This window comes from Phyllobates terribilis, unplaced genomic scaffold, assembly GCF_046119375.1.
Source record: "Phyllobates terribilis strain yellow unplaced genomic scaffold, ASM4611937v1 Scaffold_5__5_contigs__length_657084704, whole genome shotgun sequence".
Taxonomy (NCBI): Eukaryota; Metazoa; Chordata; class Amphibia; order Anura; family Dendrobatidae; genus Phyllobates; species Phyllobates terribilis.
In genome coordinates this window covers 480,934,355-480,961,516 of record NW_027362765.1, presented here as the reverse complement: position 1 = coordinate 480,961,516, position 27,162 = coordinate 480,934,355, and the positions used below count along the sequence as shown (strand labels likewise).

General features: G+C 40.6%; 1 protein-coding gene across 1 annotated transcript in view; it reads right to left on the bottom strand.

Moving 5' to 3' along the window:
* The window catches only part of PCDH15 (protocadherin related 15), a 2,836,044-nt gene that overhangs the window by 254,735 nt on the left and 2,554,147 nt on the right, over window positions 1-27,162 (bottom strand). Inside the window, exons 27-28 of the mRNA XM_073685487.1 lie at window positions 25,198-25,413; window positions 20,526-20,614 (exon numbers count right to left, since the gene is read on the bottom strand). Of these exons, the coding sequence (XP_073541588.1) occupies window positions 20,526-20,614; window positions 25,198-25,413 (305 nt within the window). The remainder of the gene's footprint in view (window positions 1-20,525; window positions 20,615-25,197; window positions 25,414-27,162) is intronic.

Here is a 27,162-nt window from a genome sequence, read left to right as displayed (position 1 = left end):
TACCTTCTGCTACCCATCCGTGTTCCAGTACCGTCAGCTGGTTCTCAGCAGTGTCTTTGGCACGGGTACTCCCTCCTGCCCAGCCTGGTTCCAGCACGCCCGCTGTTTCCAGGTAGTGTCAGCGTCACTTTGCCTCCAATGCTTTGTCCTGTCGTGTTGCGGTCGGGTTAGCCGACTCTATGGTGCCTGCAGTTTAGGTGACTCCTATGTGGGCTGCGGGATCTGGCAATGAAGGCTGGTTCCATAGTGCCAATAGGACAATCACCCCCTGTAGGACTGTGGGTTTTGGTAACTGCGGCCATCTCGTGGCCTTGAAACATTTTTTTACATGGGTACCTTCTGCTACCCATCCGGGTTCCAGTACCGTCAGCTGGTTCTCGGCAGTGCCTTTGGATTAGGTGCCTCCTTCTCGGTATCCAAGTTCCACCAACGTCTGCTGGTCCTTGGTAGTGCTTTCTGGCACAGATACCTCCTGCTTAGTAACCGAGTTCCAGAACCGTCATCTGGTCTTCGGTAGTTCCATTGGCTCTTGTACCTTCTGCTACCCATCCGGGTTCCAGTACCGTCAGCTGGTTCTCGGTAGTTCCATTTGCTCTTGTACCTTCTACTACCCATCCGGGTTCCAGTACCATCAGCTGGTTCTCGGCAGTGCCTTTGGATTAGGTGCCTCCTTCTCGGTATCCAAGTTCCACCAACGTCTGCTGGTCCTTGGTAGTGCTTTCTGGCACAGGTACCTCCTGCTTAGTAACCGAGTTCCAGTACCGTCAGTTGGTCTTCGGTAGTTCCATTGGCTCTTGCACCTTCTGCTACCCATCCGGGTTCCAGTACCGTCAGCTGGTTCTCGGCAGTGTCTTTGGCACGGGTACTCCCTCCTGCCCAGCCTGGTTCCAGCACGCCAGCTGTTTCCGGGTAGTGTCAACGTCACTTTGCTTCCAATGCGTTGTCCTGTCATGTTGCGGTCGGGTTAGCCGCTTCTATGGTGCCTGCAGTTTAGGTGACTCCTATGTGGGCTGCGGGATCTGGCAATGAAGGCTGGTTCCATAGTGCCAATAGGACAAGCACCCCCTGTAGCACTGTGGGTTTTGATAACTGCGGCCGGCTCGCGGCCTTGAAACTTTTTTTTACATGGGTACCTTCTGCTACCCATCCGGGTTCCAGTACCGTCAGCTGGTTCTCGGCAGTGCCTTTAGATTAGGTGCCTCCTTCTCAGTATCCAAGTTCCACCAATGTCTGCTGGTCCTTGGTAGTGCTTTCTGGCACAGATACCTCCTGCTTAGTAACCGAGTTCCAGAACCGTCATCTGGTCTTCGGTAGTTCCATTGGCTCTTGTACCTTCTGCTACGCATCCGGGTTCCAGTACCGTCGGCTGGTTCTCGGTAGTTCCATTTGCTCTTGTACCTTCTACTACCCATCCGGGTTCCAGTACCATCAGCTGGTTCTCGGCAGTGCCTTTGGATTAGGTGCCTCCTTCTCGGTATCCAAGTTCCACCAACGTCTGCTGGTCCTTGGTATTGCTTTCTGGCACAGGTACCTCCTGCTTAGTAACCGAGTTCCAGTACCGTCAGCTGGTCTTCGGTAGTTCCATTGGCTCTTGCACCTTCTGCTACCCATCCGGGTTCCAGTACCGTCAGCTGGTTCTCGGCAGTGTCTTTGGCACGGGTACTCCCTCCTGCCCAGCCTGGTTCCAGCACGCCAGCTGTTTCCGGGTAGTGTCAACGTCACTTTGCTTCCAATGCGTTGTCCTGTCATGTTGCGGTCGGGTTAGCCGACTCTATGGTGCCTGCAGTTTAGGTGACTACTATGTGGGCTGCGGGATCTGGCAATGAAGGCTGGTTCCATAGTGCCAACAGGACAAGCACCCCCTGTAGGACTGTGGGTTTTGGTAACTGCGGCCATCTCGTGGCTTTCAAACATTTTTTTACATGGGTACCTTCTGCTACCCATCCGGGTTCCTGTACCGTCAGCTGGTTCTCGGCAGTGCCTTTGGATTAGGTGCCTCCTTCTCGGTATCCAAGTTCCACCAACGTCTGCTGGTCCTTGGTAGTGCTTTCTGGCACAGATACCTCCTGCTTAGTAACCGAGTTCCAAAACCGTCATCTGGTCTTCGGTAGTTCCATTGGCTCTTGTACCTTCTGCTACCCATCCGGGTTCCAGTACCGTCAGCTGGTTCTCGGTAGTTCCATTTGCTCTTGTACCTTCTACTACCCATCCGGGTTTCAGTACCATCAGCTGGTTCTCGGCAGTGCCTTTGGATTAGGTGCCTCCTTCTCGGTATCCAAGTTCCACCAACGTCTGCTGGTCCTTGGTAGTGCTTTCTGGCACAGGTACCTCCTGCTTAGTAACCGAGTTCCAGTACCGTCAGCTGGTCTTCGGTAGTTCCATTGGCTGTTGCACCTTCTGCTACCCATCCGGGTTCCAGTACCATCAGCTGGTTCTCGGCAGTGTCTTTGGCACGGGTACTCCCTCCTGCCCAGCCTGGTACCAGCACGCCAGCTGTTTCCAGGTAGTGTCAACGTCACTTTGCCTCCAATGCGTTGTCCTGTCGTGTTGCGATCGGGTTAGCCGACTCTATGGTGCCTGCAGTTTAGGTGACTCCTATGTGGGCTGCGGGATCTGGCAATGAAGGCTGGTTCCATAGTGCCAATAGGACAAGCACCCCCTGTAGGACTGTGGGTTTTGGTAACTGCGGCCGGCTCGCGGCCTTGAAACTTTTTTTTACATGGGTACCTTCTGCTACCCATCCGGGTTCCAGTACCGTCATCTGGTTCTCGGCAGTGCCTTTGGATTAGGTGCCTCCTTCTCGGTATCCAAGTTCCACCAACGTCTGCTGGTCCTTGGTAGTGCTTTCTGGCACAGGTACCTCCTGCTTAGTAACCGAGTTCCAGAACCGTCAGCTGGTCTTCGGTAGTTCCATTGGCTCTTGTACCTTCTGCTACCCATCCGGGTTCCAGTACCGTCAGCTAATTCTTGGCAGTGTCTTTGGCACGGGTACTCCCTCCTGCCCAGCCTGGTTCCAGCACGCCAGCTGTTTCCAGGTAGTGTCAACGTCACTTTGCCTCCAATGCGTTGTGCTTCCGTGTTGCGGTCGGGTTAGCCGACTCTATGGTGCTTGCAGTTTAGGTGACTCCTATGTGGGCTGTGGGATCTGGCAATGAAGGCTGGTTCCATAGTGCCAATAGGACAAGCACCCCCTGTAGGACTGTGGGTTTTGGTAACTGCGGCCTACTCGCGGCCTTGAAACTTTTTTTTACATGGGTACCTTCTGCTACCCATCTAGGTTCCAGTATTGTCAGCTGGTTCTTGCCAGTGCCTTTGGATTAGGTGCCTCCTTCTCGGTATCCAAGTTCCACCAACGTCTGCTGGTCCTTGGTAGTGCTTTCTGGCACAGGTACCTCCTGCTTAGTAACCGAGTTCCAGTACCGTCAGCTGGTCTTCAGTAGTTCCATTGGCTCTTGTACCTTCTGCTACCCATCCGGGTTCCAGTACTGTCAGCTGGTTCTCGGTAGTTCCATTTGCTCTTGTACCTTCTGCTACCCATCCGGGTTCCAGTACCGTCAGCTGGTTCTCGGCAGTGCCTTTGGATTAGGCGCCTCCTTCTCGGTATCCAAGTTCCACCAACGTCTGCTGGTCCTTGGTAGTGCTTTCTGGCACAGGTACCTCCTGCTTAGTAACCAAGTTCCAGTACCGTCAGCTGGTCTTCAGTAGTTTCATTGGCTCTTGTACCTTCTGCTACCCATCCGGGTTCCAGTACCGTCAGCTGGTTCTCGGTAGTTCCTCAGCCTTCTTGTTCCTTCTGCTACATTTCCAAGTTCAAGCTTTTGGAAATGGTTCTTGGTAATCACTCTGGATCTCCCTGATGAGGACTCTGAAGACCAACCCGAAGAAGACGAGGACCCTGAAGACCACCCCGAAGAAGACGAGGACCCCGAAGACGAAGACCCCGAAGACGACGACCCTGAAGACGAGGACCCCGAAGACGACGACCCTGAAGACCACCCCGAAGAAGACCAAGAAGATGTCCCTGAAGAAGTTGACCAAGAGGACAAAGAAGAGAAGACAACCACCAAGATACAGAAGAACAAGAGACAGAAAACCAAGAAGCAGAAGTACAAGAAGCTGCAGAACAAAAAGCGGAAGAACATTAAGCATAAGACTAAAAATCAGAGCAAAAGATAATATCTAAATTATAAGCAGAAGATGACTAAGCAGTGTATGGGGGTGAGTCCGTTTCTCCTTGTGGTGCCCCTGGAAAAGACCTGCTGCTGCATGCCAAACTGAACGCGGACAAATCCTGTTGTAAATCTTTCGTGACGGGCAGAACGAAAGGTGTAATGTTCAAACTTTATAGATAGCAACTACAGGAATGCCTGTCACAAATAAGAATATGATGAAGAAGAAGAATATGAAGAAGATGAAGAAGTAGAATATGAAGAAGAATAATAGTTGAATAAGAAGAATATGAAGAATGTAAAAAAAAAAAATAATACGAAGAAGGTGAAAAAGAAGAAGATGAAGAAGGTGAAGAAGAAGTTGATGAAAAAGATGCTGATGCTGAGGATGATGAAGGAGAAAGTATAGGAGAAGTAAAAAAGAAGGTGAAGAGCATGGAAGTAGTGAAACATAAATATCTGACAAAATATAAAAATACTTAACATAGTCAATATTTCCGTAACTCAGAACGTCTTAAAAAAAATATTAATTCCTGCTATTCCATTTGATTGGGCTAAACCTGTATGCCTTTATTGTCTCCCCCACCTCCCCCAATACATTCTACATTATTCTTAGTTTTTTTCCTTCATGTAGAATTAACCTACAAGGAAAGAAAGGGTTTATTTTCATTCCGATATTTCTGTCCCATTGACTTGCATTGGTTTCTGGTATCGGAATCGGCGATATCCGATACTTTTTGGGTATCGGTCCGATCCAATCCGATCTGATATTTCCCGATATCGGAAGGTTCTACACTAGTGGCTCAACACTAGTGGCAACACTAGAGGCTCAACACTAGTGGCAACCTTTTTCTGAACAGTACAGGGAAAGGCAAACAGTGAAAAGAAATAATACCTCACCACTCACATGTACCACCATCCATGGAGGCTGCCTGGTCCTCTGCCTCTTCTTTTCTCTTCCACCCATTGCATGCATTCTCCTCATCCTCTTCACTAAGGCTCAAGTAAGCCTCAAATGTCAGTGCACGCCATTACATTATGGCGCATATTGTAACGTCACGACATTAAGATGCACATTGCTTTATTAAAGTCATTAACACGAAAGTGTTTTGTCTGCCTGAGGCTACAGGCTCAAGACACTCCATCTGGCAGGTTCCAGAGAAGCCTCGATACCCTTCAACCCCTATACAGGAATGCTATCATGGAAGGGCTGCCATTCAAAGGTAGGAATGATCGCCAAGTGAGGTCAAAGCTGAGAGGTTACGTCAGGGACAAAATCGTAAAGCTAGTGGGTAATGAAAAGTCAAGCCAAGGTCAAAGAACAAGAAAATCAGAACAGCAACAATGGCACAGAACAACAGGATAGCAACTCCTACCCATTGACTGTCAGTGGGAGCTGGTTCTCAGGGATTTATATAGAAGAGCGTCACCCAGTGCTGACAGCAGCCAGAAACCAAACTAACAATATTGACCCCATAGTAACTTAACTGGCCAGAGCTACAAGTCCCAGGAATAACACAGGATGGATGCTATCAAGCATTCCCTGAAACAACGGTGTTGTGCCAAAGCAGAAACCGGCATAGGTGTTACAGAAAGATGTTGAGTACTGGATGGCGGACTGTGGGAATGACAGAACAGGTGAGCAATGAAGCATCTTTTTACATCCTACATTTATTATACTCTGGGGTCTAAAGAGACCCTAGAGTATAATAAGAAACATTTCATTTGCAGAGAACAACTTCACGTCCAATCAAATTGACTTGCAAAATTGGTGTCTTTGGTGAAATCAAATCTTGGCAAATTAGATCATCTCTACTATACAGTTTTAAAATGCTCCTGATTTATCAAAGTTGTCCTTCCTGAATAACACTTGAGCATGTTTAGACTGTCTAGTCTATGTCTATGTCCATGTTTAAACCACCTCCTGCAGTATTGCATTATGCTGTTCAAGAAATCAAGCAATGACAGTTTCAAGTAATTTAGGGGGTCAAAGAATATGTAAAAAATTGTAGCTTTTTAAATATTAAATAACATTAAAAGAACAGGATTTTTTTTTTATCAGCCACCTTTTAACATAAAAAATACAGTAGGCATATATGCGATTGTAGCATCTGTAAAAGTCTGATCTGTCAAAATATAGAATTATAGATGTTCTATGCCTCCAATTTCATCTACTTTTTTTCTGTTGAATTGCATTTGAATTCAAAAATATATCGAATATATTGTAGCATGGTCCATTGACTGGAAACTTTCCCCTTGAAATCATTGCATTTTGGAAACTTTCCCTTAAAATCATTGCATTTCAGAAACTTCCTACTTTAGTAGTATTACATTTAGGTGAAAAATCTCTGTCATTAGGGAAACTGATGGAGGACCACACAGTAGCACATAGAGTCCTCTCTATGTCACCCTGTAGTCAATGCATGAGTTGTTCAAAGCCCGTACATTTAGCTTTGTTACAACCTTTATGTGTTACATTAAGAGTTTGGAATCATTAGGTATTAATATAGATACAATAAAAGGGAAATTGACTTATTCACTCTTGTTTTATTTTACTTGGGATGAAAATATATCAGAGAGAAAATCTATTAGGTACATGTAGGAGAAAACAGAAATTAATTAACCTAAACAAAGGTTGTAGGTTTCTTGCAAACCCATCAATCACTTTTGTTCCCGCTCTGCTGTTATAAAGGTCAGTGTACATGTGATAATTATCTACACGTCTTCTTTTCATACTTGTGTCAGTCCTGCGCACTAATTTTCATTCTTCCTCTCTATACAGCTCATGAACAAACATATGGTGATTGTTATTTTCTCCTTTAGCTCCTGGTGATGAGTACATTTTATGAAAAATGGTGTTATTGTTTTGTGGTTAACTCAAATATTAATACATCGTGTTTTAACAATAATGGTAATATTAATGGCCATTGTCATTTTCCAGCCAGGATATTGTCATGTTAGTAAATGAAAGAATATATCTAATTGGATGACATATCACAGCCATAACTTGAAGCTCTTGGAATCCAGTGCAGCGCCACCTCCTACCATGAACTAAGCTTGGATCTTCTTATGTTCAGGGGTGTGCTTTGGCCATCTAGGCACAAATGCTTCTACTACTTCTTCACCCTGTATAGCTAGCCAGTGCCAGGTTAAGCATTATATTTTTCTGCACTAATATATATACTGTGAGCTGCTTGGAGATATATTTCAGAATTGTCTGCTGTGAAAAATAAAACCAAACTATTCAAACTTCTGATTTAGTCTCTCACACTGGCTATAATTTAGTACCGGTGAGGTAAAAATATAGGTTTTTACATACTCTACACTATCCTGTCTTCTCAGAACATGCAGGGTTTGAAAGGAGAATACTAATCAACTAACGTTTGCTCCATTTGCCATTCTCCTAGCCATTAGCAGGATGCCACAAAGCATCCACCTTGAGATCCGTAATTTTCTGCTGTCAGCCACCTGGCGGAATAAACCGAATTATCAGCACAAAAATGAAGAGATTTTCCAAATAGATAACATTAGATGTGACTGTGCTACTAGCATGGCATACACTGCACTACAAGTCAGAAGTCATACAGCTTTCAAAAATGTATTGAAAGTTTATACTGTATAATGATATATTGGATATTATAAATATTATAAATATTATAAAACATAAATAAAGATGTACGGATCGATTCTCAGAGGATTGAGTTTGAGTCGAATTTCCTGAAATTCCCAAAAACTCAAACATTTTAAAGTTCAATTTGCAGTTCTCCAAAAAAATAAATAAAAAACTTGCCTGGCACCATTATTCACACTGCTGAATTATCATACAGCATGCTAATATAAATTTTCATTGTCAGTCAGACTTTCCCATGCCTTGCAGCTGTGACATCTAGTGGATTATCATACCTTGAATATTGGTGGTCAGTACCTGGGCCATCACAGATCAGTGGTTCCCAGTGGAGCCTAATTGTTATGTCAAAGCTATTTTCCATCTCCAAAGTCACTAAGTAAGTCTCTCTCTTCTTTAGCAAAGTCTTCTCGCTCGTCTGTAGCTTGTAAGGTCTTATGGTTAATGAGGTCTTCTTTCTCTCTTGTCAGTAGAGTGTAAGCTTTTATGGTCAGTGTCATCATCTCTCTTCTTTAGAGTATAAGGTCTAACTAATAGTCTGCAGGGTTCTCTCTGTTTTCTCTCCCCTACATGCATTTTCCGAACAGTTATAAGCTTTCCAACATTGAGACTTGTGAAAATATATTTGCCGGAAATCAAATTTTGGGGGAAAATTTGGCAAAGTTGGCAAATTTGAATTTCAAAAGATCATCTCATCCCTATTTCTAAAACATAATACAAATTATATATTCTACAGATATCTGTAGGATTCCTGTCTTGTTATTTGCAATAAATATTTTCTTGTCCATTTCAGACAGCTTTTCTCACTGTTCCTATGGAACCAGAGAAGACCAAGGCTCTTGTATGAGCTGCTGTTTCAAAAGAAGCACAAAGGGGGTCCAGAACTGGCAGACATAGAAGGATGCTCTAAAGCTATTCACGTTCAAAGATGGTCGACTCAGGCCTCACCTGGAGATCTGAAGTAGTGTTTGTATTTGAAATCTGCACAACATAATGAATAATTTCTTAAAACACTGTGGCTTATCCAGCAAGAGACTTTGAAAAGTATCAAAAATCTACAATTTAATTGAACTAAGAGTCAAATTTAAAATGTCATCAAAAAGCTTCCCTTCTCCCTCATTGCTAACTACACAGCGCTGGTCCACTGTCTGATCTCAGACAATAGACAACATAGGGAACAAGTTAGCTCACCACAAAATAGCTACTTTGTTGAGCCACAATTCTTGGATGGACCAAGCTAGAATCCCATCTCTGAAGCCATTACACAACCTAATTCAGGCAAGCAGGCAAAACTTTCCTTAAACAATATAAAGGTCATTGAGGACTATACTTGTTTGGGGAAATCAACAAAATTAATAAAACCAAACATAAGTTTTCAAACATGTGCACACAATTATCTCTATATGCAACCACAACAACACCTCTTACATTTCTTCCTGGAATGCAGGGCTAAAACTGATACTTTTAAAAGAAGAAATAAAATATCTTGAAAAAAAATATCTTGCCACATGCGCATAGTTTTTCTAAGTGTATTAAAATTCAAAAAAATGATTCCAAGTTGATGACATGGTGGTACACAGCATTGGAACTACTTCATCAATGGGGCCTATCAAATTAATTTTGCTGGACAAGAAACTGGCTCTCAATCACATGGCGGGTGGCACTGTCCATTAACCCCTTTACAACCCAAGGTGGTTTGCACGTTAATGACCAGGCCAATTTTTACAATTCTGACCACTGTCATTTTATGAGGTAATTACTCTGGAATGCTTCAACGGATCCCCCTGATTCTGAGAATGTTTTTTTGAGACATATTGTACTTCATGATTGTGGTAAAATTTCTTAAATATCACTTGCGTTTATTTGTGAAAAAAATGGAAATTTGGCAAAAATTTAGAAAATTTTGCAATTTTCCAAATTTGAATTTTTATGCCCTTAAATCAGAGAGATATGTTACACAAAATAGTTAATAAATAACATTTCCCACATGTCTACTTTACATCAGCACAATTTTGGAACCTAAATTTTTTTTATTGGGGAGCTATAATGGTTAAAATTTGACCAGCGATTTCTAATTTTTCCAAAAAAATTTACAAAACCATATTTTTAGGGACCACATCATATTTTAAGTCACTTTGAGGGGTCTTTATGACAGAAAATACCCAAAAGTGACAACATTCTAAAAACTGCACCCCTCAAGGTGCTAAAAAACACATTTAAGAACTTTATTAACCCTTCAGGTGCTTCACAGGAATTTTTGGAATGTGGAAGAAAAAAATTAACATTTAACTTTTTTCACAAAAATGTTACTTTAGACCCAATTTTTTTATTTTCGCAGGGGTAATGGACCCCAAAATTTGTTGTGAAATTTCTCCTGAGTAAGCAGATACCCCATATGTGTGGGAAAACCACTGTTTGGGCGCACGGCAGGGTTCGGAAGGGAAGGAGCGCCATTAAACTTTTGAATGTAAAATTTGCTTTAATAATTAGCGGACGCCATGTTGCATTTGGAGAGCTCCTGATGTGCCTAAACAGTGGAAACCCCCCACAAGTGACACCATTTTGGAAACTAGACCCCTCAGGGAACTTATCTAGCTGTGTGGTGAGCACCTTGAACCCCCAGGTGCTTCACAGAAGTTTATAACATTGAGCCGTAAAAATAAAATTTTCACATTTTTCCCACAAAAATGTTTTTCAGCCCCCACTTTTGCATTTTCATAAGGGTAACAGAAGAAATTGCACCATGAAATTTGTTGTGCAATTTCTCCTGAGTAAGCAGATACCCCATATGTGTGGGAAAACCACTGTTTGGGCGCGCGGCAGGGTTCGGAAGGGAAGGAGTGCCATTTGACTTTTTGAATGTAAAATTTGCTTGAATAATTAGCGGATGTGCCCCTGATGTGCCTAAACAGTGTAAACCCCCCACAAGTAACACCATTTTGGAAACTAGACCCCTCAGGGAACGTATCTAGATGTGTGGTGAGCACCCTGAACCCCCAAGTCCTTTACAGGAGTTTATACCATGGAGCCGTGAAAATAAAAAAATCAAACTTTTTCCACAACAATGATGTTTTAGCCCCAAATTTTTTACTTTCACAAGGGTAAGAGGAGAAAATGGACCCCAAACACTCTTGTGCAATTTCTCCTGAGTACGCCAATACCCCATATGTTGGGAAAATACAGTGTTTGGGCGCACGGCAGAGTTCAGAAGAGAAGGAGCACTGTGTGACTTTTTGAATGCAAAATTGGCTGGAATCGAGAGCGGACGCCATGTTGCATTTGAAGAGCCCCTGATGTGCCTAAATAGTTGAAACCCCCCACAAGTGACCCCATTTTGGAAACTACACCCCTCAAGGATTTTATCAAGGGGTATAGTGAACATTTTGAACCCAGAGGTACGACACAGAACTTGATGACATTAGGTCATCATATTGAATAAGTTGCCATTAGTATTGAGCGCAAGTGCTCGCTACTTGAGTTTGCATCGGGTACTCAGGTTTGCACCATGTATGACGGGTGCTCAAGTGAAATGCTCGAGTCCCCGCCTGCATGTTTCACGGTTATTAGACACCCCAAAAGAAACATGCGGGGATCGCTCGAGCATGGCAGACAATCCCCGCAAGGTTTTTTTGGCCGCGAAGCATATGGGGCGGAGACTCGAGCACCCGCGATACTCAATGCATACCCGAGCACCCGATGCAAACTCAAGTAGCGAGCACTTGCGTTCAACACTAGTTGCCATATCGTCATTTTTTAATTTTTTTTTATAAAAAAAAAAACCAACCTTAAAACCCCAACCCTAACCCTACCCTAGCCCAACCCTGACCCCAACCCTAACATTAGCACAACCCTAACCCCAATCCCAGCCCTTGCGTTTATTTTTTACGCCGTTCCTCGTGTGGTATAAGTGATTAGACGACCTTATTCTTCGGGTCGGTGCGACTACAGAGATACCAGAATCATATCGGGTTTTTATGACAGCTGTCACACACTAAAAGACACATATTTTGTAAAATCTAGTTTTTGCATCGCCATATTTTGAGAGCTATAATTTTTCCATATTTTGGCCGACAGAGTCATGTGATGGCTTGTTTTTTGCGGGACAAGTTGACGTTTTTATTGGGTGCCATTTTCAGGCACGTGTCATTTTTTGATCGCTTTCTATTCCAGCTTTTGGGAGGCAGAATAAACAAAGACCAACAATTCAGGAATTGTTTTTTTTTTTTTTTTTATTCTACTCCGCGTGTGGTAAAATTGATAAGGTAGCTTTATTCTTCGGGTCAGTACGTTTACAGCGGTACCACATTTATATTGTTTTTCTATGTTTTGGCGCTTTTACACAATAAAAGCCATTTTATAGAAAAAATAATTTTTAAGCATTGCTTTTTTCTGAGAGCTATAACTTTTTGATTTTTCAGATGATGGAGCTGTATCGTAGCTTGTTTTTTGCGGGACAAGATGACGTTTTCAGCGGTACCATTTTTATTTATATTCGTCTTTTTGATCGCGTGTTATTCCATTTTTTGTTTGGCAGAATGATGATAAAGCATTGCTTTTTGCTTCCTTTTTTATTTTACTTTTTTACCGTGTTCACTGAAGGGGTTAACTAGTGGGACAGTTTTATAGGTCGGGTCGTTCCGGACGCGGCGATACCAAATATGTGTACTTTTATTGTTTGTTTTTTTTTCATAATATTTATTGATGGGTACATTATATTTTTATTTTTGGTGGATTATTTTTTTATTTTTTTTTAAATATTTTTACAATTTTTTTTATTTTTTTTTTCACTTTCTGAGAGTTTTTACACTTTTTTACTTTGTCCCACTCTGGGACTTTCACTTGTTTTTATTCTGATCGCCTGCATAGCACAGGGATGTAGCACCATCCCTGTGCTATGCAGGCAGTCAGTGCTGCACAGCGAGACGATTGTTTGCTCATTCACTGCACAGGAGCAAACAATCTTCCTGCTGTCTGGTGACCCGGATGTTGTCATGACGACATCGGGTCGTCATGGCAACTCCCGGGAAGCCGCGGCAGACAGCGCTGGAGGCCGGAAGAGGAGGTGAGTATTGCGGTCACCTCCCCTTAGCCACCGCAATGCTGCGATCGACTTAGATCGCAGCATTGTGGGGGATAATGTGCCGGGAGCGGTGCGGGACCACTCCCTGCACATAGTACCGGGTGTCAGCTGTGACAATCAGCTGACACCCGGCGGTGATTGCGCCCGCACAGCCTATGTGCGCGCGCGATCGCCATGACGTACTAATACGGGTCAGGCTCTTAAGTCCCAGGGCACAGATGCGTATTAATACGTCATGGGCTGTAAAGGGGTAAATAAAACCCTTCTGGGCTGTGACACTCATTATAGAATCATGTATAAAATGAAAACACATAATGCAATGTTAAATATTTGGACACCTCCCTATATTTAGGCATCACTTGTTTCAGCCCTTGGTTGTTAAAAATTAATATCCCCTCTAATTTTTTATTTTCATATATACTGTCTATATATATATATATCTATATATAAATATATATATATATATATATATATATATATATATATATATATATATATATATATATAGAGGCATATGCTGTAGTTGATGTTGAATACATACCAGTATTACATTATTTTGCAGGGTTGCAGAAATACCTAGTTGGACACAGTTATCACTTTACAGCTGTGCAGAGATTAGGTTGATGTATGGAAAGCAGGACTGTGACTTAATTCACCTCCTGCAGCTCTAGACTAACACACAGATGTTTGTTTAATATGCACACCTGCTTTTATAATAAATTAAAGCAGTTTTGAAATAGCTAACAGTGAAAATCCAGTAGAGATATATTTTATCGATGCATTTACGTGTAGTAATTCTGTAGACGTTTACACCACAATGACATATAACTTACACTATGTGTGCACGAATCAGAGAAGCCTTCAAGTTTCTCAAGTTAACTCTTAAAAACACATATGTCTAACCAGATAATAAATTCTCAGGTTTTATAAGTGGAAGACAGATTTGTTTTTTTAAAACATGATTGCTCAAAATGAGTGTAGTTGGTATCTAATAAGAACACACGAATACAATAGTCAGATGTAGCATTAAAGCCACTGTCCTAATGTTGTGGTGCCAAAATCACTCTGACCTATTGAGGCTTGGACTATACTAGATCTCTGAAGACATCCTGTGATATCTGGCAGCAAGACGTTAGCAGAAGATCCCATAGGTTCTTAGATAGTTCAGATTTGCTTTTTTCACAGAACCCACAAATACTTGATTTGATTGAGATCTGGTGAGATTGGAGACCATATCAAAACAAATGATAAAATACTATTGTAATGAATAGGGTGTACTTGAATTACAAACAATGGTTAGGTGATGTCTGTAGAAGCAACATCCACATGGATGCCAGGATCCATCATGGCACTGCCTCCAAGCTTGCCTATTTCCCACAGTAAGTCCTTAATTTTCCCAGGTAAGTGCGCAAGGATCCAGATATCTACAAGAAATTATGATTGATACAACCAAATCATCTTCTTTCATTGCTCCTTGGTGCAGCTCTCCTGTTGCACAATATGTCCCGACCCTTGACAGGTGCCAAATCAATAGTCTACACTTTAGTATGTATTGACTTTATAGCTCATCAGTGTCTCTATCCATATTAACAAAATACCTAGTATTTGTTATGATCTGCAACAAGTACTAAGGAAAGAAAGGGGAAAGCTATCCCTACAGAAAGACTAAGCTTAATCCCTATGATGTAGCAGGCTGCCTGCTCCTTTCGAATAGACCCGCCTTAGTCCTCGGCTAGTCTGAACGAAGACCTATAGCATAAAGGAAGGAGTCCCCAAAAGAACTAAGGACTTGAACAAAAATGGGACACCTCCTGAACAGAGAAGATTGTTGCCGAACACAAAAAGATAAACTGACAAAAAGGTACTAGAGATCCCAGAAGGACCAAGCAAACAAACTGAGATAGGCATAGAAGCACCTGGCTATCAAAACAGTCATACAACACTGAAGTCCAGCACAGCCAAAAGGGCAGAGCTGGAATATATAGGCAGATGGTCACATGACCACAAAACACAAGATGGAAGAAACAAACAGAAGGGTTCTAACAGTACCCCCTCTTTTATGATGATCCTCCGGATCCTCCAGGCCCGTGCCTATCCAGAAACCTCTTGTGGAAACCTCTAACAAGCCTAGGAGCAGAGACATCATCCCCCCTTACCCAGGCGTTATCTTCGGGACCGAAACCCTTCCAGGAGACGAGATACTGTACTCTCCTTCTATGCCATCTAGAATTCAAGATATGAGAAATTTCATATTCGCCGCCGTCTTCCACCACAGGAGGAACAGTGACAGTGGCATCCCTATCTGATACATCAGCCTTTTTCAACAAGGAAACATGAAACACAGGATTATTCTTCCAAGTAGTAGGGACATCCAACCTAACCGCAGACGGGTTAACAACCTGAAGCACTTTAAAAGGACCCACAAACTTAGCACCCAGTTTTTTAGAGGGTTTCCGCAACCACAAGTTCCATGAGACCAACCATACCATATCACCCACAGAAAACAAAACCTCCTTACGTTTCCTGTCGAAATACTTCTTGGACTTCTTGTTAGCCTCTTGAAGGTTGCAATGTACATTAGTCCAAACTCTCTCCAAATCACCGGAAAAATTCTCCTCCTCCGGCACTGCCAGCCCCAATTTGGAGAATGAACCAAAAGACGGATGTCTCCCAGTACAACAAAAAAAAGGAGAACACCCAGCTGAGGAGGATGCATGATTCTGCGAGAGGAAGAAACTTAGACCACACCTCTTGATTGTCCGCCACAAAACAGCACAAAAACTGTTCTACATCCTGGTTCTTTCTTTCAGTCTGTCCATTAGACTCAGGATAATACCCAGACGAAAATGACTCCCAACCTGTCACAAAAAGCACACCAAAAGAGAGCCACAAACTGAGGTCCTCTATCAGAAACAATATCCGTGGGAACGCCATGAAGCTTGACAATCTCCTTAACAAATGCCTTAGCGAGTGTTTTGGCACAGGGCAACTTAATGAATGGAAACAAATGACACATCTTACTAAAATGGTCCACGACCACCCAGATGACAGTAAAACCCTCGGACAAAGGCAGATCAGTAATAAAATCCATTGTGAGATGCATCCAGGGTGCACTAGGAACCTCCAGAGGTCAAAGCAACCCCGCAGCAGGAGTATGTCAAGCCTTTGACCTTGCACACACAGTACATTGACGCACCCACTTGATGACTTCTTTCTGCCATCCAGGCCACCAAAAACTGCGACTGATAAGTCAACCAAGACTCATGACACTCCACAAAGGTTCTAGGCACAAACAACCTCCCATGGGGAGTGTTAGATGGAGCATCATCTTGAGCTTTCTGAATCCCATTCTCCAAAATGGAGTCCAATGCCGCCACCAAAACTCCTTTCTGTAAAATGCGAGATAAAACATCGGCTTTAACATTCTTAGTACCAGGGATATAGATAACAGAAAAATGAAACCGAGAAAAAAAAAAGTGCTCACCTAGCTTGACGGGCATTAAAGTGCTTGGCAGCATCCAGATAGATCAAATTCTTATGATCTGTGAAAACCTGAATAGGAAATTTAGCGCATTCCAAAAAATGATGCCAATGTTCAAATGCGAGTTTAATAGCCAGCAACTCCCAATTTCCAAAATCATAATTCAGTCCGGTTACCGAAAAATTTTTTGAAAAGAAGGCACAAGGATGTACTCCATCCCTGTTCTCCTGAGACAAAACTGCTCCGAACCCAACCGATGAAGCATCGATCTCGACCAAAAAAGGCTTGGTCTCATTAGGCTGCATAAGGATAGGGGCAGAACTGAACCTCTCTTTGAGATACTAAAACGCTTCAATGGCCTCAGTAGTCCACTGGGCCGTATTTGCACCATTCCTGGTGAATCGGTTAGAGGTTTAACAATTACAGAAAAATTCTTAATGAATTTCCTGTAATAATTGGTAAAACCCAAAAATCTCTGTATAGATTTCAAACCAATAGGTCTAGGCCATTCCTGCACAACCTGAACCTTCACCGGGTCCATCTCAAAGCCCTCGCTGGAGACAATGCAGCCCAAAAAACTAATTTTCTGCACAGCGAACTCACATTTCTCCCGCTTAGCAAAGAGTGAATTATCACTCAATAACTGCAAAACTTCACGTACACTCTGCCAATGGGACTCCAGATCTGGCAAATAAATCAAAATGTCATCTAAATACACAACCATATTCTTACCAATCAAAGGTCTCAGGATGTCATTAATAAGGTGCTGAAAAAATGCAGGTGCATTGGTAAGACCAAACGGCATCACCAGATTCTCAAAATGACCTATCGGAGGGTTAAAATCAGTTTTCCATTCATCACCCTTCTTCACTCGTAACAAATTGTATGCCCCGCGTAGATCAATCTTAGAGAACCACTTGGCCCCCACTAACTGGTTAAACAAGTCAGGAATTAACGGCAATGGGTAGGAATTGCGTACAGTAATCTTATTAATTTCACGAAAATCCAGACATGGACGTAAACCCCCGTCCTTTTTTTTAACAATGAAAAATCCAACTGCCACCGGCGACTTAGAAGGTCTAATGTGACCAGCAGCCAGGTTAGTCTGTTTGTACTCCTCCAAGGCCTTTCTTTCATAGGTAGTCAGATTAAACAAGTGACTCTTGGGAAGAGTAGCTCCTGGAAAAAACTCAATGGCGCAATCATAGTCCCTATGAGGAGGTAAAACTTGCGACTCCTCTTCTGAAAAACCCTCCAAAAATCCTGAATAGTTACAGGTAATTCCCCTTTTTCCACAGCCGCAATGCGACCATTACAACATTTATCATAGCACTTCGGACTCCAAGACTTTATCATATTAGTAGACCAGTCCAGCAAAGGATTGTGCAGTTTTAACCAAGGCAATCCTAGAACGACCGGAGAGGGTAAATTATCTAATACAACCAAGTGCAAAATTTCTTGGTGAAGTCAATTGATAGTGAGGGGAAATGCAGCAACCTTGTAATACATTTCGAGGGAGTGTTATCAATTGCAATCACAGAAATAGGTGATGACAAAGGTTTGGATTTCAATTTAAGTTTTTCCAAAAACCCTTTATCAATCACATTAAGTGTTGAACCACAATCCACAAATACCTGAAATTCAATCAAATTTTCCTGCAAAGTAGTACTCCCTGAAAGAAATACTCCTGCAGAGTGAAAACAAGCTATACGGGCGTACGTGACCTTTTTTTTTCTTTACTCAAACGAAGCTCACCATACTTAATCAAATGGTCAGCTTTACCACAATAAAGACACAATCCTTCGGCGAACCTCTGGTCTCTTTCCTGAGAGCGGAGCGACATCGCCCCAACCTCCGTCAGTTCTCCGCCGTCTGTGCAAATTTTCTGGGGACTAGGACCTGGCATTACAGGAGTCTTTACCTCATTCTGCCTAGATCTCAGCCTCCTGTCCACACGAATAGCTAATTGCATGGCATCCTGCAGAGTCTCAGGTGCAGGGAATGCAATTAGCAAATCCTTAACCCTTTCACTCAGACCAGCAAGAAACAGACATTTCAGAGCAGGATCATTCCATTTGACTTCAGAAGCCCATCCTCTGAAGCGTGTGCAATAATTTTCAACATGACCTGACACCTGATTCAAAAGCCTTAGTTCTGCCTCAGCAGATGAGATTCGATCAGGATCGTCATATAATAAACCCATAGCAGAAAAAAAATCATCTTCCGACCTTAAGTATGGATCATTAGGTTGGAGAGAAAAGGCCCACCCTTGTGGTTCATTGCGCAAAAGTAACATAATAAAACCAATGCTCTGCGATTCTCTTCCTTAAGGAATTTGGTCTCAAATGAAAATATAACAAACAAGCATTTTTAAAGGAAAAAAAATCTTGCTGTTTACCATACAAAACATCAGGCAGTCCTACCTTGGGTTCCACAAAATGCGCTCCAGAACACGTGTTGCTGGAGCTCGGCCACCTCCAGAGACAATCCCTGCAGGCATAGAGCCAAATCCTGGACGAAAGCCATACTGATCCCCGAATTTCTTTCCTTTTAGTTTTTTTTTTGGCTGGACTTACTGTTATGATGATCTGCAACAAGTACTAAGGAAAGAAAGGGGAAAGCTATCCCTACAGTAAGACTAAGCCTAATCCCTACGATGTAGCGGCTGCCTATTCCTTGTGAATAGACCTGCCTTAGTCCTCGGCTAGTCTGAACGAAGACCTATAGCATAAAGGAAGGAGTCCCTAAAAGAACTAAGGACTGGAACAAAAATGGGACACCTCCTGAACAGAGAAGATTGTTGCAGAACACAAAAAGATAAACTGACAAAGAGGTACTAGAGGTCCCAGAAGGACCAAGCAAACAAACTGAGATAGGCACAGAAGCACTTGGCTAGCAAAACAGTCAAACAACACTGAAGTCCAGCAAAGCCAAAAGGGCGGAGCTGGAATATATAGGCAGATGGTCACGTGACCGCAAAACACAATATGGAAGAAACAAACAGGAGGATTCTAACAGTATTTCAGTGCAAGAGCTTAGTTTCCTTTATATTGCCACAAGGTTTTAAAGGGATTTTCTATTAGGGTATATGGATGTCTTCAGCAGTAATTTGCCAGCAGACAGTAGCTCTCTTGGACTCAGCCTGTCCAATTATTACATGATCAGCAATAAATTTAAATAGACACCATGTAAAGCTATATTTTCCCTGCAGTTGACACAATTGGTGACATGTATGGCTTTTTGCTACTTCCCAACAATAACAGCTAGACCTGTCAAGATTACCAGGCTCAGTTCTATAATATAAAATACTGTATTTAAAATAAACACACAGAATTTGACCAAAGATTCACAATTACCAGAAAACTCAACAGAAAGAATTACATTTATACTTAGCAATAGTTAGCAATTTAGATACCATAAGTGATTTTCTTAGTGCATATAAGGTGGGTTAAGTTTGGAATGAAAATATAAAAAAATCATTAGATATGGTCTTCGGAAATTTCAATTTCAAATTTCAATATTCATGGCTTTCTTTTAATAAAGAAAGCATATTCTTACAAGAATGCTGATAATAAACAGCATTATAAGTACTTCTTCCCTTCATTATGCAGGTAGAAAATGGCTACAGCTCCCTGTGATGAAACTTGAGAGTATTAAGTAATTATTGGTTATACTTGATGAGAAGAAATATAGGGACTCTTGTTGGAGATGTTCTTTAGCCACTCATATACAGTATCTCATTCACAAATGTACCCAGAGCTCAAGTGCAGTGGTTGGGATTAACGTAACTCCAGTCTCAGCTTTAGTGGGAATTCCATTGATTAGGTCTCCATGATGAGGGTTTTATGACATGTCCTATCAACTCTATATTTCAATAAATAACAGATATTTTAGCCCGTACATCAACTACATGCCTCCCCACAATGAGCTGTCCAGCAATGTAAACAGCAGAAAGAGCACAGCAATTGCCGGTGCAGAATAAATGCCAAGTTGTGCTTCTCTTATCGTAGTATTGCAGAACACAACGGTTCATGTTTTTACAAGTTGTGCTGTTGAAGATTCACTTTACATTTTTCTCTGGCGTGAAACATTAGCATACTGTATGCTCACAGACATAAATAAGACAGTTAGCCATTGCAAAGTAAAGAAGAAAACAAATCTCTTCATTACCTTATAAGATCATCTATATTTCCTTCCATAACTGTGGGAGGAACATTTGAAACGATAACTTGCATATCCAACTGGTTGACCACAGAAACCTGAAAAGATATTGAGAAGAAAATCAAGTAGATCTTCAAGCGAATGATCCAATTACTACCAAAAGGTTAAAATTATTTCTCTTTTCTCTATTGGGCAATGCCATAATCTAATGATTTCTCATTTCTGCCCAGAACTGTAGGAACTAAGGAGCCTTGCTGTTTTCTTACCAAACACAGCTGCTGGAAGTAAGAGTAGCAGAATAAACAAAGCTTTAAGTACAGTATTGTTTGCTTAGCTTATGTGTGTGCTTTTCATGATTTTTGCTATGGAGCGCTTCCTCTTTATTGGATGACAATATCTTACTGCATTGTGGCATGGTAAGAAGTCTAACTTGACGTTAACTTGACAAATAACATATTACATAGCATGATACAACAAACCTTAAAGTGGTTTTACAAGAGTTTCACATTGATGGCCTATTATTTGTATGGTTCATTAATCAGATAGATGGCGTTCCGTTACCTGGATCCTCCATCGATCAACGGTTTGCAGCTCCCATGGCTTTCAGATGTACACATTGTACAGAGCCGGAACACCATAACTCAGTACACTATGTAGTGGCTGTTCTTGGATATTGCAGTGATTGGGAGTGGAGTTTCAGAACTCCAAAAAGGCCACTAATCAGTGTTCAGAACTGTGAAAACTAAAACCAGCTTATCATGAGGGTACCAAACATCAGAGTCTCACCAAACTGATATTGATGACCTACTCTATGGGTAAGTCATCAATAGAAAAATCTTGGAAACCCCATATTGAATTGAACAGCACAAGTCATTGAAAGATTTTCTGCATCATGAATATATAGATGGCTTTTTATACTACCGGAAGTCATGATGCCATGAGCCTAAGCTGACCAGCATGGTAAACACTAGAGACAGCAAACTGTGACTAATGTAAAACTTTTAGGTTTTTTTGAGGTGGAATTTTTAGGGACATATCTAGAATTTGTTGCTCCTTTTATCTTGGTTTTTGATGTAAAGATTCATGCACAAGATATCATAGGTTGCATGAGGAGTTGAGCGAATCTCTTGAAATTTGATTCGCTCAATTCAATAGGGAGAATCAATCCACATCGAATAAATTTGGTGCAAATGGAATCTGCCATGATGGAGTTAAAAAAATTAGTAAACTTGTATAATCACCTCTAATCTATCTTTAGCATCTTTGCCATTCTTTGTTTTTTTTATGATAGATTGCTCATTCTTCTTCTCTGGTCCAGCCTTCCTTCACTCCTCACATCTGGTTTGCACCAGCAACATTGCTGACTAGGTTCCAGTAGTCTGTCAATGAAGTGTACTGTACCCCACATGGTCAAGTGTAATGCATCATACTACATGTGGTTAGGTAGGCTTAGTTAGCAGCAATGCCTTCTGGCAGCCCACCGAAAAATAAGGCTGGACTGGAGAAGAATGAAGTGGAGTCTATCAGAAGAAGAAAGTGGAGTGGCAAGAAAAGACTAAAGAAATGTAATTGTATAAGTTTATTACTTTTTGAACACATTCCTCAGTCCCAGACTCCAGCAAAACGACAGCTGACTGGCTTCTATTTTGTTTGACTTGTACAAATTGTATCCCCTAAAATTTTAAATAATTGGAATCTGAATTTGGGGAAAAGTTTTATTCATGGTCTGGCCGCGAGTCTTCCAACCTGAGTGTCACAGCTTTATATATTTCTATGAAGCTGTCATGCTCGGGTTGGGAGACCCAGGGCTAGTCCGTACATTAGTTGTTCATGCTCGGATTGATTTGCATGGAGATTTGCAAGAGCCCTAATTCATATAATAATTTATTTTTGTTTTTGCTACACATTTACAACAGAACACAAGTATAGTTAAATTTCTAAAACCTAATGGATTATATTTATGACTTACAAAAGGCTTCTGTGCTTAAATTAGAATAACAGTACAGACCGAAGCCGCTTAGTTTCTTTTGTTGAAAAAATAAAATTAGAAGCTGAATAAGTAATTCTTATATCAATATGTACCACGTTAGACACATCATGATTGGATGTTCAGCAGTTGTGAAATCAGTTAGTTAACTTTCCATCTTAAAAATATCATGTTTGTTTTAAATTCTCCATAACTATTTCCATTTACAGTACATGAAAGAGACCGAGCAATAACATTTCATTTTTGTTCAAAAGTTTAACTTTACACGCAGTGACTTCAAACTCCCTTTAGAAAGATGGACTTCAAGAACGTCAGTCTCTATTCCTCGGAATAGGATCAATGGCTACGACAAGCAGCCCTCAGTTAGGTAACACATGATGTGCTGTCATGGTACAAAACAAAATTGCTTTTTAACCTAAAAGTTAAGTTATTCTGAGAGCTCCGGATTTGAAAAGTAATAATAGGTTTTCCATCTTGAAAGGCTGTGTAAGATTTACAAATGACGACCTAATCCATGCATGTTTCAGAAGTGGAAAATGTCTGAAAGTTGTGTTAGCATAGGATTTGAATATTTATTACAGCATAATGCTTTTGACTCTTTGTCATTTCTTTGGACTAGTGAAATAAGTATTTGAGGTCATATATTTCCTAAACTTCAGAAGTTCTGGATTCTAAAAACTTTCAATTCAGTATTTTGGCATCTGTATCTGAATTATTATAGTGTTTTAGTTTCTTGACTTTTTTTGTAAAGTACACAGTGCTCAATGTAATTACTAGACATTTCTTAAACCCGCTCATTATTTAAATGCCTTGCAGGCATTGTAGTAGGCTGAATAAAGAAAAAATAACCAGAGGTTTTAAAGATATCAGCATCATTATCAATACAAGACTCAATTAATTTAAGCACTTAAAAGGGTTGTCTGATAAACTCAATTTCAGTCCATGTATGGCCCATTAACATTGTTTGATAATTCTAGAATTTCAGTGACCTTATGATGTTGCTTATCAGCAACATTGGCTGTTTCCTAGAAACACTGGCACAAAACTAAAAGACACAAGCTCTTTAATGAAAATGGGTAATCATAAAATGATGACCGATTGTTAAAGGGGTGGTCCGAAATACAAATTCATTTTCATCCTAAATGTCTATCTATTTGCCATGATCTAAACTATTATCTAATATCCTTGAATTAAAATTTCCTGATCCTTACCTAACTACACTATCTAACTGCTTTTCTTTTTTTTCTTCTTCCTACCTTCTGCTTGATGACAATTTATTTGAGAAACCCAGTGCATGCTTAATGCCGCAGCCATCCTGAAATGAAGCGTCATCAGTGATCTTCATTTCAGGAGCTGAGCTTGCCCCGGCTCTGTCACTGTGCAATGTGAACTCACTTGCGGGGGCCGTGCTGGGTATTTGTCTTACAATAAACACTGACACTGCACTCTGTTGCCCGATTTGTTATTACTGATCTGAGCCTGAGGGAGAGCACACTGCATTTGTGCACATCGATCAAACCCAGCCCCTGAAACGAAGGTCACTGATGATTCGTCGTTTCAGGGAGGGGTCAGAGGCTGGGGCAGTGACCACAGCCTCTGCCCCCTGATGACACTTTGTTTGAGTATCCCAGCATGCACTGGGATTCTCAAACAAAGCTTGATCAAAAATGAAAGAGGAAAAAAAAAGAAAAGCAGTTATATAAGGAAGGACAGATCATTTTTAATTAAAGTATATTAGAAAATTGTTTAGATTATGGCATTAAATAGATAAGCATTTGGGATGAAAATTAATTTGTATTTTAGACCACCTCTTTAAAAGCAAGTTTTTATGTTACAGGTATATTTAAAAAATAATCTGAAGCAATTATAGTCGCTGCTCACAGTATTGAGAGAAGCAGCAGTAAGCATGGCCAGGGACTAATTGACAGCTGTCTTTGCAGTGAACCAGGCAAGCCTGTAAGACTGAAAGCTGGCGGTTCCCAGGATAAATAAAGTTTATTTTCTCCCAGGTTCTGCATTTTCAGTACAAGCGGCAGAAACCTTCATAATGCTATTAACCTGCAGATTAATCTTATATGACAGGTTTCTTTAATTATCTCAAAATAATATATGTAATACATTTCTTTTAAAATAGTTACAAATGACAGCAAAAGAAACAAAGATGATTTCTGCGAGAAACAATGACACCTCCATATGCAGTTCAACCACATTCAATTCAATGAAACTTGGCAGTAATAATAGGTAAAACCTATGGGGAAATGTTGCACTGGTTTTGTATGAAAGTAGGCATGTTTTTATACTCTCTAACACCTTCTTAGGGGTTGTCCACTATTAAACAACCTTTTATTAATGGGTTTAGGGAGGTGAGAACAAAACAATATCCACCTCCCAGACTGTTTCCACTTTGATGAAATGTGATGCTGTAGCCAATCAACAGTGACTGATTAGCTACAGAACTAACAGAACTAGCCCCAATGGATTACATGGAAGCTGAGCTAGCCCAGGAGGATCATCACTTTATGTATTTATTTCACCTTCGTGGACCCATTAATGAAAAATTGTCCAGTAATAGACAGATACTTTAAGTATATAAAAAAATGGAACACCACATTAATTCAGCTGCTTCATTTTAAAAAAGTAGTCAAGTTAGTTAGTAGTCAGGTAGTCATAAGTTCTGAATATACTTGTACTTACAATGACATCGGCCTTGCTGCTTAAGCCCTTTCCATAATCGTCTGTTGCAATAACTTCGAATTTGAAATAAGACCTTCTCATGTTCTTGAAAAGCATTGCAGTTTTGATGACTCCAGAATAGAATTCGATTACAAAGCCTTCTTTCCCATCCTTAATCGTGGGCACAATCAGTTTATAACTATTGGTGCTGTAGTTCCCAGTGTCTCTATCCGTAGTCTAAAACGACATTAGGAATTTCAACAGATGAAGTTTCATTATCCAACATGTTTAATGCAGACAAAATGTAGCTACATGTTACTTTAGATCTCATTATGTTTGAAGGACCTCTCCAATTTTGACAAAATTAAACTTTACTATTGCATACATAATATGTAACTTTCAATTATTCATTGTACTCCGATTGTTTAACTATCTTTAAAAATGTTCTCGCTTGTAAGTGAACATATATTTAGTTGATATCTAACTAAACTTTCAGATGGACTTTCAAAATAAGCTTATGTGTGTAGAATACTAGCATTTCTGAGAAATATATTATTTATTTTCTGCATTGTTGCCAAAGACCAGTGTTGAGGCAGCACATGGAATGGTGAGGGCGTCAGAAATTTGAATATAATGTATGTTTATTAAAAAATGGAGGGGAATCATGACACTTCCAGTTCTTCTTTAAATTTTTTAATCTTTATTTAAAAATCCATTAAAAAGATGGTATTTCTCAAGCAGTAAAGTTATGCCAATTTCATTAAGAAGCGCTTGTGTCTTCATGAATTTGGTGCATCTTACTTCAAAACTCTATAAAATAAGACTGGCGCATAACACTCTAATCTTAATGAATCGGGGCCAGTGTTTTTTAATGGATTTATAAATAGTGATGTTTTAACCAAATAATAACCAAGCACCATAAATTTACTGCACTTGATCCTAGTCTTTAACCCTGCACCATTGTAAATTTATGACACGAGGTTAAAGCTCCTGCTATCTAGCACATGCAGGTCCAGTTTCTAGCTTTCATACACAGCCGGGGCCCCGTGGAGAAGACAGAAGTGGGTTATCCCCGCTTCTGTCTTCTCTTTTGCTAGCTACATAGTGATCAATGAGCACTTTGCAATGAAGTTTTGTCACTGAAGTTTTTTGCTGGGCCTCTGCTGTCGTAGCAGAATTACTGTGTATTAGTTCATCTGTTTGGGAGAAGGGACAGTAAAAAGTAAAAACAAATATAAAACATCTGCAAAGGATAAAAAAGTAATATTAAATAAAAAGAAATCAGGACAGAAAATATAAAAACATTTTCTTTTTCTATAAAATACATTTTATTATCTACATATAACAAATAGACAAAAGACCTACACAAGTTAGGTATGACATGACCGTAATAACCTGAAGAATCAATTTAGCAGTTAATTTGGTGCGAAACAAGAACACAAAAAATAAAATAAAAAAACGAAAACAAAAATAGTTTTTTTTATTTGTGTTGCAAAGAAAATTAATGTATATGTACCCCCTAAAAAGGCAAAAAAATATTACAAATTGTACCACATAAAACATAGCCTCATACAGGTAGGTCAATTTAAAAAATAAATGATTTCTGCTGAAAAGATTAAAGGCATATTCAAAAAAATTGGCAGGTTTTTAAGACCTGGCAATAAGAATTCAAAGAAAATGGGGAAGTGCCATGATTCATATACATTGTTTTTCCTGAAAATTGTTATTTGTCAACAATGTGGATGAAGCCCACAGAGGTCAGAAGAGCAGTAGACTCCATGTGAGTGTGGTAAGTCTTATCATCTACTGTATGTTCATAATGTGTTTTACCACCTTTCTTGCACTATGTTTAGTATGCTTTGGGGTCAAAGCATAATAAATGTTTTTTTTCCACAGTAATCAAAGGACTTTCACTTAGGACCAAATTGAATCGAGCAAATCAGCCTGAAATAAATTTTAAAAGTATCTCTCATCATGTCCTATTTC